This window comes from Thunnus thynnus, chromosome 15, assembly GCF_963924715.1.
Source record: "Thunnus thynnus chromosome 15, fThuThy2.1, whole genome shotgun sequence".
Lineage (NCBI taxonomy): Eukaryota > Metazoa > Chordata > Actinopteri > Scombriformes > Scombridae > Thunnus > Thunnus thynnus.
This window is the reverse complement of record NC_089531.1, coordinates 30,814,327-30,834,826: the sequence shown is the minus strand read 5'-3', so window position 1 is coordinate 30,834,826 and position 20,500 is coordinate 30,814,327. Positions and strand designations below refer to the sequence as shown.

Sequence of the window (20,500 nt, the reverse complement as noted above, 5' to 3'; positions counted from 1 at the left end):
TGATGAAGATATCATGATGAAGTTCTGAATCCTATTCTAAGCCTTGAAAACAACAAATCTCCGGGCAATGATGGATGATTTTATAAGAAATTTTCCAATTAACTGGCTCCCTTTTTTTTAATGTCTTTTCTGAAAGTATTGAACTTGTAGTATTACCACCTACACTAACACAAGGCCTTATTTCCCTCATTCTAAAACCCAAAAAAAGATTTGCATTTGATAGACAACTGGCACCCTATCAGTTTACACAAAAATGACTACAAAGTACTGGCTCTTATTCTTGCAAATAGAATTAAGAAATCCTTAGCCTCTATAATTGACAAATCACAATCTGGCTTTATGTCAAATAGGCATATTGCAAACAGTATTAGATTGGTTCTGAATTTATTCAATTATTCTTAATTTATTAATGAAAATGGATTTATTCTTTTTTGGGATTTTTATAAGGCCTTTGATTCCTGGAACAAGAATTTATTTATCAATCACTTTACAAATTTCGTTTTGGTGACTATTTTTGTAAATCTATCAAAACATTTTACTCAAATGGTAATGCTTCAATCAAACTCAAACATGGTACTTTACCCTCTTTTCAATTCATTACTATACAGAGATGTGTGTGTTTTTTTATGACGTCTTGCAATACAGAACAAAAATAGTATTATATTATACATCTTTTTATTATCTTAGCCAAATTTCATATTCACAAAGTTGAATTTTCTAATAGAAAACCTTTTTTACATTTTTTTTTTATAAATGAAATGCAGCAATACATACAAGCCGTTCAGCACTACAAACCTGAAAGCCGTTAAAACTCTTGATATGTGTAAATTGTATGGTTGTCTGAACTGCTGAACCCTTTTTTCTTCTTTCATTATTTAGTTTATTTGCCCCTTGACCCTTGGCATATATGCCCACTGGTATTTGTTACTGTTCAAAATTGCAAATAAAAATTAATTAAAAGAAAAAAGTCACTTCCCGCTGCAAAGAAATACACGGATGAAAACCATGATAAAAACATAGCGCCCACGCTCTGCAAATATGGGCCGCATGCGCCCATGGAGCCTGCTCACTAGAGACTTCCGCCGGCTGAGACGGCTAACTTCCGGTTTAGCCCTCCGGCTAACTTGAATGGGAATAACATGATTTAATCGTGCGGCTCCTCTAGACTTTCGACACGTTATTGGACTGAATTGATCGAATTCTGATAGTGAAACGAGTCATTTCGCGGGGGTTATGATGCTCAAAAAATGTATCCGGCGATTTACAGACGTCTCTTTCACAATGTAAGTCTCTTTTTTGGGCTAGTGTACGTCACGTGACGTTGTCATTACATGGTTTGGCCGCTATGCCAGATTTGCCTCAGAGCCCGGCGCTGTTCCTGTATCCAGTTCACTTTATACATTCATGGTTTGGCCAGGCAAGGAGAACTTGGATAGTGGCCATTTCTCCCACAGCAGTGAAGGCAGCATTACGACCGGTTGCGTGTGGCGCGTTTGGCCGGACAAGGACACATAGGGCTGGGGTGACATTCGCGTAAGTTAGCTAAGTAATGCTTACTAGTATGTTACAATCGTTAATCTGCCTGTGACGACTGTATAAAGCCTGACTTGGAGAACCACTGCATCTACACTGACTTCAGCGGGTTTTCGTCCGTAAAAGGTAACATTACAGGGACGTTTGCCAAGCTTGTAGCTAGCTGACTACCAGCTGGTAGCAGTTAGCCTAACGCTAACAGCTATCGCTCGCTAACCAATATATAGCTTAATGTCAACGTTAGTGACATAATGATAGCTGGAGCCATGGTAATTTGTGGTGAATATTCTGCCTATGACTCAAAAGTGAACAGTTGATACTAAAAAATAAAATGCAGTTTTCCACGTTAACCTAAATAGCGATGATCATTAAAAAACGATCAAGCTAACGTTAATGCGATAAATAATGGTCAGTCTTAGCTTGTTTGTGCAATTTATTGAAGACTACAGTAACTTAATTTGTGCTGTCCTCATTTCCTCAACAAATACCGTAATCACATTGTGTGCGTTCCTAGAAATTAACAGCACCGGTTTATTGTCAGTGATTACGTACTGCCATCAATAACATTTACGTTGCAGTACAGGATGTTAGTGTTGCGATTAGGTCAACTATTATTTGAATCATCAGTCACTCTGTGGGTTATTTTGCATGAATCGCTTATTCTGTCAAATGTTTAAAACAACACCATGCCCTTCACAGGTTACCAAAGTGATGTCTTCAAATCAGTTTGTTTAAACGCACGTTAACAATCCAAATATATTCACTGAGAAGAGACTGTTACAGTATTACTGCACAGCTCCTTTATTTTGGACATCACAAGTTTTAAGGATACAGCCGTGTGAAACGTTTAGATTGTAGTGTGTTCATGTCTGGTTAATTCAGTCTCAGCGGTCACCATGGAGTCTCTGATTATAAGCTTGTGGTCTGCTGCAGATCATGTGCTCCTGGCAGAGTCTCTGAAACCCTCAGTGGAAGACCCATGTGAGAGAAAAATCAAAGCTTTCAAGTAGGAGTGCAATGGATCACAAAACTCACGGTTTGGATCGTATCACGGTTTTGAGTCATGGATAGGATAATTTTTCGGATCAGCAAAAAAAGGGGGGAGATAATTATAACTTTGCTTTCCATTTATTCTTTAAACCACTTAAAGCAAGGAACTTTTGCCCATGGAATGGGAAAATGAAAACAACATTCAAGATGTCCAGGTTTATAAATAAAATAATAAAGTCTTAAAAGATACAAAATATTCCATACTCTAATGTTAAAGTGCAATATGAGGCATGATACCTTCTTCCTTTAAACATGGTAATGAATTAAAAAATAGCCTGTGTCCACATCATCAAAATTATTTTTTGTATATTGTTTTTATTGACAAATTATTCATAGCAACATATAAACCACACAAAAATCAGTACCCATAACCCAACTTAAACATGTACACATACGCTTACATACACACACACACACACACACACCAGGGAAGAGGAATACAAGTAAGAAAAGTTCATTCTAACCACTTGTCAAGGACACAAAAGTACATAACTACACATCATACATAAGTGACTATTAATTGCAGCCCAACAAAAAGAGGAATATTCAAAAAAATAAATACATTTTTTTTAAAAAAAAGCTCAATGTATAAATACATACAAATATGGTCAAATTGAGCCCAGATATTGCAAAAAGAGACCCAAGGTTGAATTTTTAAAACAGTCTTTCCATGTGGATAACCAAAGCAAGTTCATGCAACTAGTTTCTAAAGCACAGTGGAGTTGGAATCGTCCAGTCTTTGAGAAAAGTTTTTTTTTTGCTAGTACCGTGCCCATCAATAAAGCTGTTTGAATGTGCGAAGGGAGAGTCAAAGAGTCCTCTGAGCATCCAAAGAGAGCCAAGTCCCTGTCAGGAGCGAGGGTCCTCTGGTAAACCCCAGGAAAAAAAAGAAAAAATCCTTGACCAGAATGGATGAATTAGTGGACAGTCCCAAAATAAATGCAACACTGTACCCTCATTTGATTTACATTTATCACAGATCTGGGAGACAGGGGTTAAAATTTATGTATCGTTACCTTAGGGTAATGGAAACGGTGAGTCACCTTGAACTGAATTAAGTTGTGTCTGCTGTATTGAACAACTGTGAATATGGGAAAGTGCAGTCCTCCATATTTTATCAGGCAGCACAGCATTGATTTCCCTCCCAAGCCCTCTGGATACAGTTGACAGATAAAGAGTCCTGAGAAAAAAAACTCACAAATTTAGTTAGAACCTTCTTATTCTCGGGCAAAAGAGAAAGCGATTCCAAAAGAGTGTGTCTCTCACAAGTGGTCTCAATATTAGGGATGTTTTGCCTCACAAAATGCTTGGATGAGTTACATGTAATGAAAAAAATTAGAGTGAGGTAGACTGCACTTTAAGCTTCACTGAGAAAAAGATGCAAACATGTTGTCTAAATAGAATTCCTTTATGTAAAGGCCTTTTACACACTGTGTAGCAAAAGTGTTATCCAGCAATGCTGGAGTATATGCATGACTGTGGCAAAATGGTGTATGTATCAAAATATTAGGGACTTTGCAGGCCAATTTTTTTAAACATGTTTCACCGAAATGTCTATCTTTTTTCAGAACTGTATCCCCAACAGTTAAATTGTTGTGAATTTTTTAAAGTTTAAATATGCACAATACCCCCGTTTTGCACGTGATGTCATTGCCTCAAGTTGTGAGAAGGTGTGTGGCACCTTGCGGCTATATTATTTTAAATATAAATTTAAATATAACTAAAAAATATTTTTTATAAATAAATATTTGCAGTTTACAACAGCAAAGTCACTAGGGCTGTAGTCTGCTGGTCGTCTGGTCAATTAGTTGGTCGATATGCTCTCGTCCGACTAAATTCTCATTGGTCGAATAATCTCCGTGTTATTTTCATAAGGAGAAAAGTGCTACATCAGTAGCCTTCCAGGAGTAATCCATTATTTCCTGTGGTGGCAGGGACAGACTAACAAATTACCTGTTTTCACAACAACATGTTTGCGTAGCAAGTGGGGAAAGAGTGAGGGTCAGAGAAGTGACGGTGGATGCGAGCGGGGCAGAGGAAAAGGTTAGCGGTAATTTGTCAGTCTGGCAGTAAATGTACAGTACAGACTACAGTGTGTCAGTTAATAAATTCTAAAAAGTCTGTGTTGTTTCCCCAAATGCTGGAAAGGTAAAGGGGGTTAGCTCCAAAGTTAGGAACAATGGGTTAGCCTAACCTGAAGACACAAAACAGAGAAATGAGTGGCTGCCGAGTTTACTGTGCACTCTACCCCCCCCCCCCCCCCCCCCCTTATGTGACTAATCGATTAGTTGAAGATTATGGACTACAGCCCTAAAAGTCACCACATAATCCTGTCCTCTGTCCTCCTCCCTCTGCTGCGGATGTGATTCAGCAGGTACCGCTCGTAGAGAGAGGGGGGACTGGTTTGTAGGGCTGTGGTCAACCAAAGACAATCTTGGTCGACTAAAATCGTACATAATCTTCAACTAATTCTAACTAATTCAGAAATGTACTTTCAGTATTAAAAGTAATCAATGCAGAAAAATGTCCCCTGTGACTGTTATACTCACATATATATCTTTAGATTATTATTACTCATGCATTGATGTAAAAGCAGGATTTTACTGTTGTATTTGGTTGAGGTGAAGCCCTTTGGAATCATTTTGTATCCAACTGCAACTAATGATAATTTTTATTATGGATTAATCTTCTGATTATTTTCTCCATTAAATCGATTGTTTGGTTTGTAAAAATTTTCAAAATAGTGAGAGAGGCCTTCACAAGTGCACTAAACAATTATCAAAATAGTTGCCAATTTACTGTAGGTGCACAACAGCACAGCCAGCACTGATCCCGTCAGTACCTTTAACTCACACACACACACTTATGTCAGCCACCTGAGCCGAGAAAGTTTGTGTTTCTTTATGGGGTCAGATTGGGGTCAGTGAGTGTCTGTTTGTAAGGCAAAACAGATGAAGCCAGGAGCCAGGATGTCAAAAATGATATCAATAGCGCATTTTATGATCGACGTCCAAAAGTTCACGTTTTTTTCGTTAGGGATGTAAGTTTAATTAACAGGACACCTACTTGGATCTGCATGGAGGGAAGTGTTCCCTCCTTTCACAGCCACTCTGCATCCACATTTTTAATATTAATATTTAATTATTTAATATCCTTCCTCAAGGACAACTCCATGTTCAATTTTTTTTTAGTGGCATTAGTCTCACTTCTCTCTGCCATTTTCTCCACTTCATATGTGTGTGGCACCAGTTGCCAAGTCTGACAGGCAGTTGAGGCTGCCCCTTTTTTTTTTTTTTTTTTTTTTAAACAAAACCAGTAATAAGCCAATGCATAGGGTATGATAACCGTCAATTTCCATACCATGGTATACCGTGAAACCTGCTGCAACCCAAGTCAGTACATTCATGCTTTAAAAGTAATGTTCAATTTTAAAATCAGTCTGAAATCTAACAGGGAACCAGTGCAAATTGGCTAGCATGGGGGAAATGTGACCATATTTCTTGGTGCAAGTAAGAACTCAAGCAACAGCGTTCCACACAAGCTGGAGACAGTGGAGGAGCTCTGACTGATACCACAATAACGTGCATCAGAAACACAGATTCAGTAAATGTTCAGTACGTTCAGTAAACGTTGAGTACAGTTACACCCAGCAGTCTCCATTGGGTTGGGCGAGTTCAAAGTTCTGAAAACAACGGGGGTGTTTTGAATACACCCCTGTTTTCACAGGTAATTTGTTAGTCTGTCCCTCCCGCTGCAGGAAATAATGGATTAATCCTAGAAAGCTATTTATGTAGCACTTTCTCATTAAGAAAATAACACAGAGATTATTTGACCAATGAGAATTTAGTCGGACGAGAGTATATCGATTAACTAATCGACCAGTTGACCAGTAGACTACAGCCCTACTGGTTTGACTACTTTTAATATACGTGGCAAACTAAGTTAAACATTTACAGCAGCTACACATAGACAGCTTTCATTTTAGCTTATTCATAACAATTCGCTATTAGCTTTACCAGCACGCTGTGGTTGTGTAAAACATAATGTGCCTTTTCTACATTTTTATGCTTGTTGAACAGGTGTATTAATAAAGTTTTTGTTGGCTTTTTACTCACAAAGCTTTTATTGCACTTACAGTAACCACATAGAGGTTGTTAATTCTTTCACTTCACCTGGTTCACTGTCTCCACTGCAGCTCCTCTGCACTGCTATCTCCTGTGTGTGTGTGTGTGTGTGTGTGTGTGTGTGTGTGTGTGTGTGTGTGTGTGTGTGTGTGTGTGTGTGTGTGTGTGTGTGTGGAGGACAGAGAGAGGCCATACATGATACCAGTTCCCATTCTCTATCCAGCTAGTTTTACTCAGCTGCTCGAAGTGGAGGATGTATGTGCAGTTTGTGTTTGTCATGATTATAATACACAATGTGAAAATTCAGCTTCGGCATTCATCATTTAGCAATGTTGTTCTGCCGCTGTTCAAAGCATATAGAGGAAACACTGATTGCCATGTTAATATTCTCAAAATGTCACTACTCCTTCTCATGAACTACAGGTTCATGTCTGTAAATATGCAAATATTCATTTTAAAGTTGTCCTGCTGGACACACAAAATATCCCCTACTTAAATGAAAAGTCCATTCTCAGTGTATGTGCACTGGAGGCTTCAAGTTTCCACATCACATTTGTGCATGCTGCACAACGATTGGCTCCAAACTAGTTGTGATGTCACCAATCTCATAGACCCTTTAAAATTGGATTTTCAATGAGCACAGAGAAACTTTCTTTAGGGACAGACTAACAAATTACCTGTGAAAACAGGGGTGTATTCAAAACACCCCTGTTGTTTTCAAAACTTTGAACTCACCCAACCTAATAGAGACTGCTGGGTCTAACTGTACTCAACGTTTACTGAACGTACTGAACACTTACTGAATCTGTGTTTCTCCATAATGATAACAACGAGAACCCCCGCCAGGCCAAAAAAAATATTTTTTAATATTTGAACAAATGAATATCCATTCATTCAGAAATCAACAGCGTTTGGGAGTCTCTGAGCAGCGCTGTTCCGGTACATGAGTCAACCTCTGTCGTTGCCTGGGAAACTATTGGCGTGGCTCCGTTAAGGAGTATGTTTGCGTAGTGAGTGGGAAAGAGCGAGGGGCAGAGAAGTGAGGGTGGATGCGAGTGGGGCAGAGGAAAAGGTTAGTAGTAAGTTGTCAGTACAGTGAGTTAATGAATGCTAAAAAGTCACGTCTCTTGTTTCCCCAAATGCTGGAAAAGTAAAGGGGTTTAGCTCCAAAGTTAGCAACAATGGGTTAGCCTAACCTGAAGACACAAAACAGAGAAATATAGAACAGAGAAATGTTTGGCTGCCGAGTTTACTGTGCGCTCTGTCCCGTTCTTTTCTTTTTTTATTTTCTTTTTGAATTATTATTATTATCATTCCACATGTTTTTTGTAAGCTTTCTACTCCTCCATACTTTGAGCGATAGAAACCATTCAAATATCAATGTTCAGCTCTTTAAGGACATTTATGCTATTACTTTTCATCTTTCTAGCATATTCCAGTGATTTTTTTTATGTATATATATATATATATATATATATATATATATATATATATATATATATATATTAATATTAAAATTTATTATGGAAAATCAATGGGAGGAATGTTTGACAGCTAATATCTCAAAAACTAAAAGTGCTAAAGTTTTCAAACTTCATGGATGGGTGTCCCATCTGGAAATGCTTAACATACTCAAAAATGGGCCCAACATTGCCACCATGTGGTCAGTTATCACACATTTTACGATTTGGCCAATAACTTATGAACCACGAGGCCTATCCAAATATTTGCACAGTGTATTCCTTCAATGATGTCAAGTAGACTGATATAGGCCATTTGCGCCTAAATTTATAAACATTTTTTGCTTCTGTTGGCACATATTTCATCCAGTCTTTACCAAACTTGGTACATACCATATTTAGAGGACCCCAAACAAACTTACTAATTCGTTTTTGGATATCACTTAACGGTTTGTCTGTAATTGGTTACTTAACTTTTGAAGGCGTGGCCTGATGCACTTAATGGGCCATAACTCCTCAATACTGAATTGGATTGCAATTGAAAATTATATGTCTGCAATTCTGTTGTCTTTAATAAAATGAAACTTGGTAGACAAGTTCCCCATGAGAATCTGCACAACACACTGAATCATGGCACCAATAGCCCCATCTTGTGGCCATTAACAAAACACCACCACAGTTATTACCAACTTCTGTTTCTCTTAAATGTAATATGCCATGGTAATAAAATTCTGCAAAATTGTAAAGATCGGGATGCTGACCAAGTCTTTAGTATTGTCAGCAGTGCTTTGCAATTTATTTCAACTTTCAGCATTCACATGTATTTTCTGCAGGAAATGCATTTCTAGTTATTAAATAGTTGTTTATTCTTCTATCAACTACCGTATGTCAACAAACTCATAGAGTTGATCTTTGTCAAGTGAACATTTTTAGCAGATATAATTTTACACAATCCCAGTTTCAGTAACTGTGACTTGCTGTAGCACCACTTGGTTATAAAACTCTACTCTCTCAACTCATGTAAGTATGCTGCTCTCTTTTCTCTGTGGCCAGGTTTGTTGGGGTGGAGAGCTTGTTGCTGTAGATGGTAATTATCCACACTCAGTCCATCTGACGGAGCCGGTCCGTGTGGCTTTGCGGTGTCCTCTGTGCTGCGGGTGATGGTCAGCTGGTGACTGGGGTAACTCTTGGCCCCTGTGGTGAATGGCTGTGAGCAGAGGGGGTGTCGCCTTCTGGGTGGGTTGTGTCCGCAGCCATGGCAGAAGGCAACCCATCACGAACCAGAGCTTGAGTCTCAGTCAGGTAATGTGCTTGAATCTAAGATCATCTCTTTGATTTCTCGTTCAGGTCTTCTGTGTGTGCGTGTGTGTGTGTGTGTGTGTGCGTGTGTGTGTGCGTGTGTGTGTGCGTGTGTGTGTGCGTGTGTGTGTGTGTGTGTGTGTGTGTTCCATCAGTATTGAATATCTTTAAATGTGACCAGTCTCATGACATCTCCCTAAAAAATGTTCTCCAACAAACACTATAATTCTAGTGTTACCAACTTTAGATCTGCTTCTTTTAGACTACATTGAACAAATGCTTTCAAACAGAGTAGCTTGGTGTTTTTCTCAGACTTTAATATTCGCAGAAACACAAATTTCACACATTGAACTTTTAAATAAAATAAGGAGCAGATTACCAAAACCACATTTGTTAGTAGACCTGGACCTACTTACTACGTAGCTTAACGTACCATAAAGACTGGAGGCAGGGTAAAACAGCTTGCCTGGTGAAAAACAAAACAAAAACAAATGCTTAGCAACATCTCTTAAGGTGTATTATTTTCACACAGTGTATCACATTTCGTTAACATGGCCAGAAATATATAAAACAATTCATGAGTTAAGAGAGGAGTTAAATGTTGGAACTGCTTCTAGAAAGTAATAGCACCAATGTTATCTGCCACTAAAAACTAAATATCTTGTTTTTTTAAACACATTTTTATTACTAAATGTTATAAGATACAACATGCCAATCAGATAACTGAGAAGTTATCCGTGACTGTATTTTTTTTCTCTTTTGATGGAGCTAGGTTAGCAGTTTCCCCTTGCTTTCCAGACTTTGTGCTAAGCTAGGCTAAGACATCTTGGGGGTCCAGGACGTATTAGCCTTGAGGGGTCAGAACCCGCCCATCTAAGAATTTGGCCCTCCCAGGAGAAATTAGCATCAATGCTGTTTAAAACCGCTGTTTAATATCTGCTCTGAAACGGTGTGACGTCAGAGTGGAAAGTTTGAAAGCTGAAGTTAGCATGCTGGGGCTAACGATCGAAACAGGTTAAATTGAAACGTAATCATGCTTGACTTAACATGGAAAGTGACATTGTTGGAACCCTGGATCATTCTACTCTAATCGAGGACTTTGCCACTCATCAAACCAGGAGGAACATGTTTTAAAGGTATGAATGGACTTAGATATCTGCAGTTTTTGATTGATTCGTGCAAATTCTTATGCCTGCACCACTTGTGAGTGGACAGAAGGATGCATGCAGGCTTCACTTGCCACTGTTATATGAGTTTTGTTTTTGGACACTGGTCATTTAAACTTTATGGCACTTGAATTTATTAGGCAAAGGGCTCACTTTCATCTGTGTGTGTGTGTGTGTATGTATATGTGGCATTTTGGTGATGCACTTTCTGTATCGTATGTGTATGCTTCACCATGGTCTTATAATGATTATTTAGTATTTGGTGCTGGAACAGTCGAAAAATTTAACTGCAGTTGTAACCTGTATTGTGTAGACAAGCACAGTCCTGCACTGGACTCAAACTCACAACCTAGACATGAGAGGCAGGCTTGCTAGCAAGGAGGCTAAAACCCATGGGCGCGATCATCTGTGGCCAGCACGACTCTTAAGGTGTCGAGGAGTGAGGTTTACTCCCTGCACAGCACTGTACCCTCTGTACCATTACACAGTCATGAGTGATGGTTGATGCATTATTGTATGCAAATTAAGCATGGCTGATGTTTGTACAGGTTGGACAGGGTGATAGTTGAGTCGTGATGGTGCTTGAGGGGGGGGGGGGGGGGCCACCCATAAAAACCAAATGCCCGGCCAGTTACTTTCCTCTGGCACCAGGACTGCCTGGATCTGTCTCTGTACTGGAGATAAAACTGATATTTATCTTCTACTCTGACTCTATATGCGCTAACAATGTTTCTAATATCAGACTGCTAGTGCTATAAAATGTCAGTGTGTTTCTAACTGTATAATATGATAAAGATAATCTTACTGAGCCCTTATTGCTCCCTCAGGTGGTCGACTTGCAGTGGATCTATCAGACACGCGCCCTGAGCAGTGCATCATGGGCCTTGGCGCCCCCCAACAGCCTGAGGTATCAGAACGTTAAGCAGCCTGTCTTGTCCCACCCATTCCTTCATGCCAGCCAGCCGCACAGAGGTGCTTGGTATGAGGAGGACTGGGAGGAGACTTCGCTCAGCATGTGCGTGCTGGTGCGACAGGGTGAGTCAGGTGGCCTGCACACCCTGCTGGAGATCCCTTTGTTCGGTCAGAATAAATTAGCAGAGCTCCTCCTTCCAGGGGCTCACAAGTCCTCAGAGTTCTCCTTCCCCCTGACTACGGTGGATGGCAGTAGAGAGGATGACATTAACGTCGACAGCTTCAAGAGAAATAGTGGTGACGCTGTAAAAAGAGAACATGGATGTTTCAGAAGCCTGTTTGAAGCAGAGAGGTGTCCTGCACCCTTCATGTATGGCTCTCAGTTTTATTGTTTCCATTGCCCGGGAACAGAGCCAGCGTCTAGTGTGTGCGGGCTGAAATCTAGACAGGATGTTGGACTTGAGAACAAGCCTGTGGAGCTGCCTCTGCTGTGTCCTACCTCTCTGTGTAGCCATGCACAGAGAGCAGAGGGGGGACACACTGAAGGAAAAAGTGAAGGAGAAGAGAAACTGGCCGTGATGTATGAAAGGCTGAGGATAGAGGTAAGACTGCACTCTGTGTCTGGATAAATGAGTTAAAGTTGCACTTTCACTATCATTCACTGCTGACCAGAGGAAGGAGTAGTAGGAGGTAGGAGGTTCATTTGTTGTTGTTTTTTGTGGACTCTTAAAACCAAACATCCTGTAGCATGAAGTCAGTGAAGTAAAATACTATCTAATATTTGAGTTTGTAGACTTCACTGGCAAACTTTATTGTCAAAGACTGTAGGACACTGAAATGAAATGAAACATGATGTATGAGTGTTTGAGACAGCAGCTGGTTTCCTCCATGGAGCTGAGTCAAACAGCTCACTTGCTGCTTTATGACTCCCTTGAACTGATACGGAAGGCAACCAGAATCCACTGCACTACTTACTGTATCTGCTGGCATCTTGCTAATACCCCACTGCATTCAGACTGACACAGTGAAGCAGTCATATCTCCAAACATGGAGCAATACAGAGGTTTCATAGCATGGAGACAAAGACCGGGGTTGTTTACTGCCTACAGGAAAGTTACACTGCAGTGCAATCTGAAAACCTTTGCAAGGTGAAAATATATGGAAGAAAGAAATGCTAAAACATCCATATTGTCTAATCATAACGTATGACAATTTGAAATATAACTAGCTTTTTTGTTATGCTATGTCTCTGTTCTTTTTGACATTATGCCTTTTTTCTCAAAATTGTGATTTTATTACATCAACGTTAACTCTGAAAATACTCTGGAGTTAGAAATGATGTCTGCAGACCTCTGTAGCTCCTCATCTCTGGATGCCCGGCTACATTAGCGGCTACTAGCATAACACATGAATCTCCAACTGAGCTTTCAATGGCCCAAGTTGCATAGTGGGTAATGTAGGCGGCAGGTGTACCTTTTTAACAGTTCTCAGCAAAAGACAAATAGTCAAACAAGGGTAGGTTCTCCCTGTGCAAAAGCAGCATTTTCTAAAGGTTCATAGTTCATACAATAAAACATCATTTGTCATTTTCTGACATGTGCTCCTTCATTGTATCTTGTCAGACATATTTAAATATAATTAATCTTTGCAATGTTTCAAACTGACTTAAAATCTATTGGAATCTATTTTTAGATTAAGTTTACAGTCAACTTTTGACAGCTTTGGCTAACCTCGCCGTCACACTTCAACATGGCTTCACATATACAGTACGTCAAACATTTGACTTACACTGTAGGCTGCTTGATTATTGATTATTTAACACGATTATTCACTGACTCATGGAACAGAAATGCTTCCATTTTATGAAATGTATCCATCTCACAGACACCACCATGTTTTTTTTTTTTAAAGCTCCCAGTCTATTTCTGTGGCATTTAGTGAATCATAACTGCACAGACAGCTGTTTAAATCGCACAAATATCCCACTGTACATGTGTTTTGAGCTTATTAATGGTATCTACGTTGATTGCTCCCAGTCTGTCTGTGAGCTGCCTGTTTCACTACAGGCAGATTCCCCTCACTCACTACGGTGGGCGGGGAAATGAAATCAATGAATCAATAAATACAAACACTGTTGATTTCTTCTTGTGGAGCCGATATGAAAACTATTTTGGTTCAGCAGATTTCTGCTGTCAGTCAGCCTGATGAAGGCAGTTTGTCCGGCCGCTGTCCTCTCAGCTCACCAGGAGCTGCTGCTGACAGATGTCTGCTTCTGTGGACAGAGACACTGAACACAGGTCGGAGTTGGTGTGGATTGAACGGATAGAGCGCACTTATGTGCCACTCACATCTCACTAACTATGTGGATTCCCAGTGAGAGTGAGTTTGGGTTTTTAGGGAAGGCTGAAAGCGCACCACTGTAAAGGAAAGCGGTGTGCTGGATTTCTTATAATACAAGACAAAACAAGAGCATCATTGCGAAACGGGAAGTGGCACAATAATTGTTTTATCTCAATTATCTTGTTTTCATAATCGTTTGAAGCCAAAATCATAATTTAAAATAAAATTCATTTAATTGCCCACCCCTAACTGTAGGTCTACCACTGCTGTCACATAAAAACCCATTTATTGTGAATGGGATGGGGCTCCTGCTGTGACAGAGTAACTGCTGCTATATATTTATACCTAATGAAATGCAGAGGGGATTACCATGTGAGAGTGGTTGTGTTGGATTGCATTAGACCGTAGTTTTACAGATGAACTATGTTTATTTTGCAGCTTCCAAATTTCTTTACGAAGAAACATGACTACACCATGTACTCAAATGATATGGAATTCATCAATGGACTTATCAATACCAAGACCAGGTGAATCTTCACATTCTCACCTTGTGTTAATAGTGATACATTATTACAAACACTTATCACTTTGCTTGTGTCACTTCCTTTGTGACTTGTCCATCCCTGTGTGTTGTGGCTGTAGAGGCCGTGCGGTGTACCAGCTCACGCTCTCCCTGTGGCGCTTCCTGTTTCTGTGTTACTACACCAAGGCCTGGCTGGAGGTGCTGAAGCTGACCAAGCACATGGAGGATGGGACCATTAAGGCTCGCTGGAGGGTCAGGGGCCTTCCCTTCCACTCTCTGTTGCTGCGCTTCTACCGCAAAGACAAATCTCACCTTTACAGGTAACACATAGTACATTCAGACAGACCTGCTGCTGTTACCACTGTAAGCTTGATTTTTAGTGTCTTTGTCATGGTTGTAAACTAACTTAATCCAAATGTCATCTGTTCCAGGTCATATGATGCATTCTCTACTTTTTACATTGGGCAGGATGGACTCATTCACTGTCATAAAGTTGAAAAAGTAAGCAGCTAATTGTGTTTTATGCTTTTAAGTACCTATTGACATTTATTTAATAGCTTTAGAGGATTTTTCACGAACACGCATTTGGGAAAGAATTTGTGACAGCTCATTCTGCTGTCAGTCAGCCTGGTGAAGACAGTTTGGCCAGCCACTGCCCTCTCAGCTCCCCAGGAACTGCAGACGGCAGGTTCTGTGGACAGAGACTCTGAAAGCAAGTCGGAGTCAGTGTGGGTCTCTGTCCACAGAAGCAGCCGTCTGTCAGCTGCATTTGAATATTTCTGCATACTTGAGTCCCTAAACAGTCTTGGAATTGCATAAATTTGGTATGACTGGAAAGCTGAGACTCTTGTGTCTTCAGTGAGCCTAACTGTATTCATGTGTGGTGATGTTAGTACCCACAGTAGCCGTTTCATTGTAGTAAGACCAATCTCTTCATTGAGATTTTTTGAAACTTGACCTTACTGTATAAAATGATGTTTTGTGACCTCTAAGATAATCACAGCCTCATGAAACTTTAGCACCACAAACTAGAGACCTAGGGCATTCAGAGGATGTATGGCTTTCCTAGGTATATGACAATAAGGGGGTCTCTGAGCAATTTCCAGAACCAAAGTGCTCGCCATTCAATCGCAGAAAAATGCAATTCTTACAGAAATCTCCAAATGTCAAAAGTTTAACAAATCACAGCATGAACTTTTCTGTGGTGATCTTCAAGGTCTTGGTGTATTAATGTGGTATTCTCGAGGGATTTTAGACCATTTTTATCAATTCTCAAGTGGTCAAAAATGGTTACGTTTTGCACCACATCTGTGTAATAAATGTATAAACCCCAAAATTGCAGTAACAACTTATGAGACATAATTGAGCATGTGAATGGCCATCATATACTTTCATCGTAATGTTCTAAGCCCTTATAAACTCTGAACTTTTTAAAATTTAAATGGGTGCCTAACCAAAACATGTTCATTACAGATTTATTACTAGAAAAACTTGACACACAGTGTTGAACTGTGAACACCCCAAATTAATCTTCAGGCTCCCAGCTTTCAGATGATGTATACCACTTCTATGTGGCATATACTGTTGACTTACTATCTCCCCCTAAACATGACCTGTTCCCTCTAGAAATGGGTCTTTGGTAGGGGAGCAGGAGTGGAAGAGGTTAATGATCACAATATCATCTGACAAAACAAACAAAAATCTAGGTTGGTGACAGCAGCCGTGCGGTGAGATTGGCTGAACTGACATTTAAAACGAACGATTACAGAGAAAATTAGAGGCACACAGGGTTGTCATAGTCAAGTACCACCAAAAACCATCTATTACCATCTAAACCAGCTGCACATGTGTGTTCAGTATGCTTGTAAATCAAGAAAAATGTCGGAAAAACAACTCATGGACAGCTGTGTTGTGCATCCTTCTGAGCTTCCGGTGTGATTGTCCTCTGTCCCTGTTGCAGGTGATGCCAGCTCAGCCCCCTGTCCTGCCCAGGGTAACGTCCATCCTGGCGGGGGCTCTGGTGGCTCTAGGGGTGCAGGAGCACCGACCTGCTCTCAACCTGCTGCCCCTCCTCCTGTCCTCGCTGCGACAGGACTGAAACGGAAAAAAGGATGATGATTAGAGGAGTAACGGCCAGTGGAATCAACAGTGTGTCTAAGGTCCATGCCACTCTGACAGGTTTCATTCATTCTCAACATAGGAACATTTAAAAATGGAAAATTTAGCTCTGTGTCCTGAAATCTCATATTGTTGCCTCTGAATTAATTATAGTCAAGACTTCATACTGGTTTTTATTTTTCTAATTTTAGTGTTATCATTTGAAATAATTTTAGATGTTAACCTGATTGCATGTCTGGGTTATCAGATGTCACATGTGTCTTCTCTATGACAGTCAGCCCACAGCCACTGTAATAAAAGATTTAACAGATTTTGATAACATTTTTTGTTCAAATGTTTATGCAACAATTTGAAATTTGAGGATGTGAAACTAAAACTTTTAACCTGAAGTCAACATTAAACAGATCCAACATTAAAGAGAATAAAGAGGCTGCCTGATACAGAACATGATGAACTTCATGATGTAGCTCTTAAGACTCGACATGAGGAACAATGCAAAGGGTAAAGCTAGAGGTGCTCTCATACTCTTATGTAACATGTCAAATCCAAATTGCATGATACAAAACAAGCACCTGCCAATTAAAAAAAACTTCCTCCTCCTTAATGGAATATTTCAACGTTTGGGAAATGTTTGTATTTGCTTTCAGTAACACTTCTTTGCTATTTCTTGTTTCCTTGAAAGAACAATGTACTCCGGTACTAATTATAGAGGAACTGACAGTACACATAGTAAACTCTTTTCTGAAGCTACACTGAAGTAATTTCATAGTTGAGAGAGTTTTGATTTTATTGAACGGTTGATTTCCAGAACAATTTCCTTCTTAAAGAAGAACTAAAATCTTAATGACTTATCGACTTAATGACTGTTCTCCAGATTTGTTGAATTGTTTGCATTTAATTTACAACTACACAGAAATACAACTTTTACTAACCATGTCCTGACTCCAGCACCGTACCTCATCCACAGATTGATATCCATCTTTTCGTCTCATTTTCTGAAAGAAAGAGAAAATGCATGTTTCCCAAAATGCTGAACTATTCCTTTAAATAGCCCATCCATTATCACAGTGGCTTCATGAGGATATTTGGGGTATATGATTTAGGGGCTTAGATATGTCAGTTATTTATCTAAGCCACAGTATTTGTTACCTCCGAAGAAACCCTGCATAATACAAACTCACATCATTTATCTGTGTTGCTAGATTAAAAATGCATCACAAAGCTAAATTCTCAGACATAGGAACGCCTGATTACTGATGTGCAATGTTTGAAAAAGAGATTATGGTGTTTTCGTGACACTTAGTCAGCCTGTTTGAACTGGAGTGAGAAAGAAACTTGCCAAAGGTTTACTCAGGAGGTTTTCAGCCATTAACAGTGGATTCCGCCTGTCCGCCATGTAGCACTCCCAGTACGTGTAGAATATAACGCGGTGAAGAATACACAGACTGAAACTTGTGAAAACTCTTCTTAGTACCATTAGAGAAACGATTTGAGACACATCTTGTTAGATATGGGAGGACTGTGTGGTGAAAGGGTGTTGGGATGTGATACAAAGCCTTTTTGTGTAAACTGCTGCTTCTTTCACAGGTGAGGTGCATGCTGTGTACCTCTGGTTGAGTTCATTTCACTAAATATGCTCACAGACAGAAACTGAAACTGGTGCAGAGGTTTCAGCAGGATCAATGTTGGGCTCAGATTACAAGAGTTCATAAGACCTGAAGGATGTTAAAATCAGACTTTGTTACACACATACACGGACATTTAACAGATTATATGCAAGAATACTTTTTCCCCATACACAGACCATAGTGAGCATGCTTAAAAATGTGGAAGTGTGAAAATGTTTTTCTGTGTGCGTGTCCAATGAGCATCTTTAATAGGAATGAATGGGCTGCCATTTTGGAACATGGTGAAGTTTTTCTTGATACATCTGTGCTCCACAAACCAACCACGACCACGTACTGACCAATCACAGCGTGGAGTGGGAGTGATTGTTTGATTGTGTTTGATTTCCACCTCTGTCTGTCCCTCAAAGGTCCTTTCTCCTCCTCTCTGTAGCCTCTCATTGTCTCTCATCCAAAGAAGAGATATTCATTCTTGCAAATATCAAACAGATTTAATTGCTGTGGCCCTGATTGTGTCTGATAGACTTTCTGGATGTGAAAATGTGATCAGAAATTCTGAACTGAACATCAGAGCTTTCCTGCGTATCTTTATAGAGGAAAAGTTAGGGTTAATCAGCCTGAATATCTTCTAATCTGAGCCCAGCATACAGTGGTAGTAGTTCTGAATGGAAGCTATGGTGACTGTGTGGAGGTCAGCTGTATGGTCTGACACAGCTTTGTGTGTGTGTGTGTGTGTGTGTGCGTATATATGTGTGTGAGCTGTGTTTGGAGAGGTGAAAGCAACTGAATTGCCCACTTAAAAAAAAAAAAAAAAAAAAGCCATTGCAAACCATTAGAGATGTGTGCTGTGACTGTTGAAAATTATTTTTTCAAATGATCATTTTTAAGACATGATAAAGCACCTTGGCCACATTGGGGCCAACCACAGACCTGTGCTGCAGACTGAAAGTAACAGTCAACAAAACACTGGCCGTCCATTCATTTCCAATAGAGCTGAACAAATAGACCAACAGGCTTGTCTTTTGAGAAAACTTGCACTTCACATCAATCATCTTGTTTCCCACCAGTGTAGTTAAATGAACAATTGTCCTGGCAAGTACTGTAAACACCATAAACTATGCATAGAGGCTACCATGGTCAGTTTGGGAGAATTTGATACTGTGGGAGATCAACCTAAATACACACAGTGTTTGTTTTGTTCCTTATTAACAACATAAGGTGGGGGGTGGGTGGGGGCTCTGAGAAAAACGAAAGGTGTTGCTGTATGTAAAGGTGTTACCGGTGATACACGGTGTCAAATAAAAGACTCTAATTTGTAAAATACTAAGCCTATTATCAATACTTAGTCGGACGACAGACGCTACAATTATATACTGAAAGTGTCTGCAGCTGTTAGTGAGTAGCTGCTCTTATGGCTCCCTGGGTCTTGGTACTTGTTTTCAGCAGAAACTCTCCTGCTCTCGCCTGCTCAGCCTACTCTCGGATGGTAGGCAGGTTACTACAGTAGCTGCAGCCTCACTGCCCAACACACACACTCTCTCTCTCTCTCTCTCTCTGGATTATTCTCTGGATTATTGTATTGCCAGCAAAGACAGATGACACACTGGCTACTCACTCAGATGTTTGGAACATGAATGGATGGAGTCTTGCTGACTGAGTTACTCAGTGTGAATACATGGTTATAGACTATACGGTGTGTACATATTTACTTCAGGTCAGGCCTTTTCTAATGCCCCTTAGAAAAGACCTGACCAGAAGTAAATGTATGACTAGAGAAATACATCCCTGTTAGTCATTTAACGCTGAATGCAAAAGAATCTCTGTGTAGAAGCAGTTTCCATTGAACATTTACTTTGGTTGTGAAGCTGTACCTAAATGAGTAGCTGTATATACTCAGTCTGGATGCTGAAGCGTTTGTTGTAATTTCACAGTAAGATTTCACACAGCAGCTTGCCTGCTTGATAATAGTTAGTGCTTGTTCAAACCGGCCAATAAAGCATGCTGTAACAGTAGCTGTGGTACATCACAGAATGAATATCCTCTGGTGTGTATTTATCAGTCATATCTGTATAGAAACATGACTTGTCAGATTCTGTGTTGCTTAACTTCCACATGTACTACTGCAATAACTCCTGTGAATCCTGGTTATGTGAATAAAATAAAATAAACACATGATGATTAAATCTATTGTTTTGTCACATTGTGTGCTAAAGTGGTGATGTTTACTTGTCCATCCAGTTTGGTCCAGAGGAAGATGTATCACCAACTAGAAGCCATGTTGACATAATATTTGCTGCTTTCATTTTCCCCATTTACCCCTAATGTTTTTGATTACCTCCTGACCCTTCTT

The 20,500-nt window shown here is 39.8% G+C and overlaps 1 protein-coding gene across 2 annotated transcripts; it reads left to right on the top strand.

The window, feature by feature from the left end:
- The first annotated feature begins 1,362 nt into the window (after positions 1 to 1,362).
- Positions 1,363 to 19,367, top strand: c15h6orf136 (chromosome 15 C6orf136 homolog). Of its 2 annotated transcripts, none has more exons than XM_067611749.1 (7): positions 1,363 to 1,533; positions 9,221 to 9,469; positions 11,460 to 12,146; positions 14,323 to 14,411; positions 14,527 to 14,727; positions 14,839 to 14,908; positions 16,368 to 19,367. In XM_067611749.1, the coding sequence occupies exons 2-7, from the start codon at positions 9,371 to 9,373 to the stop codon at positions 16,503 to 16,505; spliced, it is 1,284 nt and encodes a 427-aa protein (XP_067467850.1). In that variant the 5' UTR covers positions 1,363 to 1,533; positions 9,221 to 9,370; the 3' UTR covers positions 16,506 to 19,367. The 2 variants fall into 2 exon arrangements, with proteins under 2 accessions (XP_067467850.1, XP_067467849.1); XM_067611748.1 differs by having other exon boundaries at positions 1,363 to 1,659.
- The last annotated feature ends 1,133 nt before the right edge of the window (positions 19,368 to 20,500 follow it).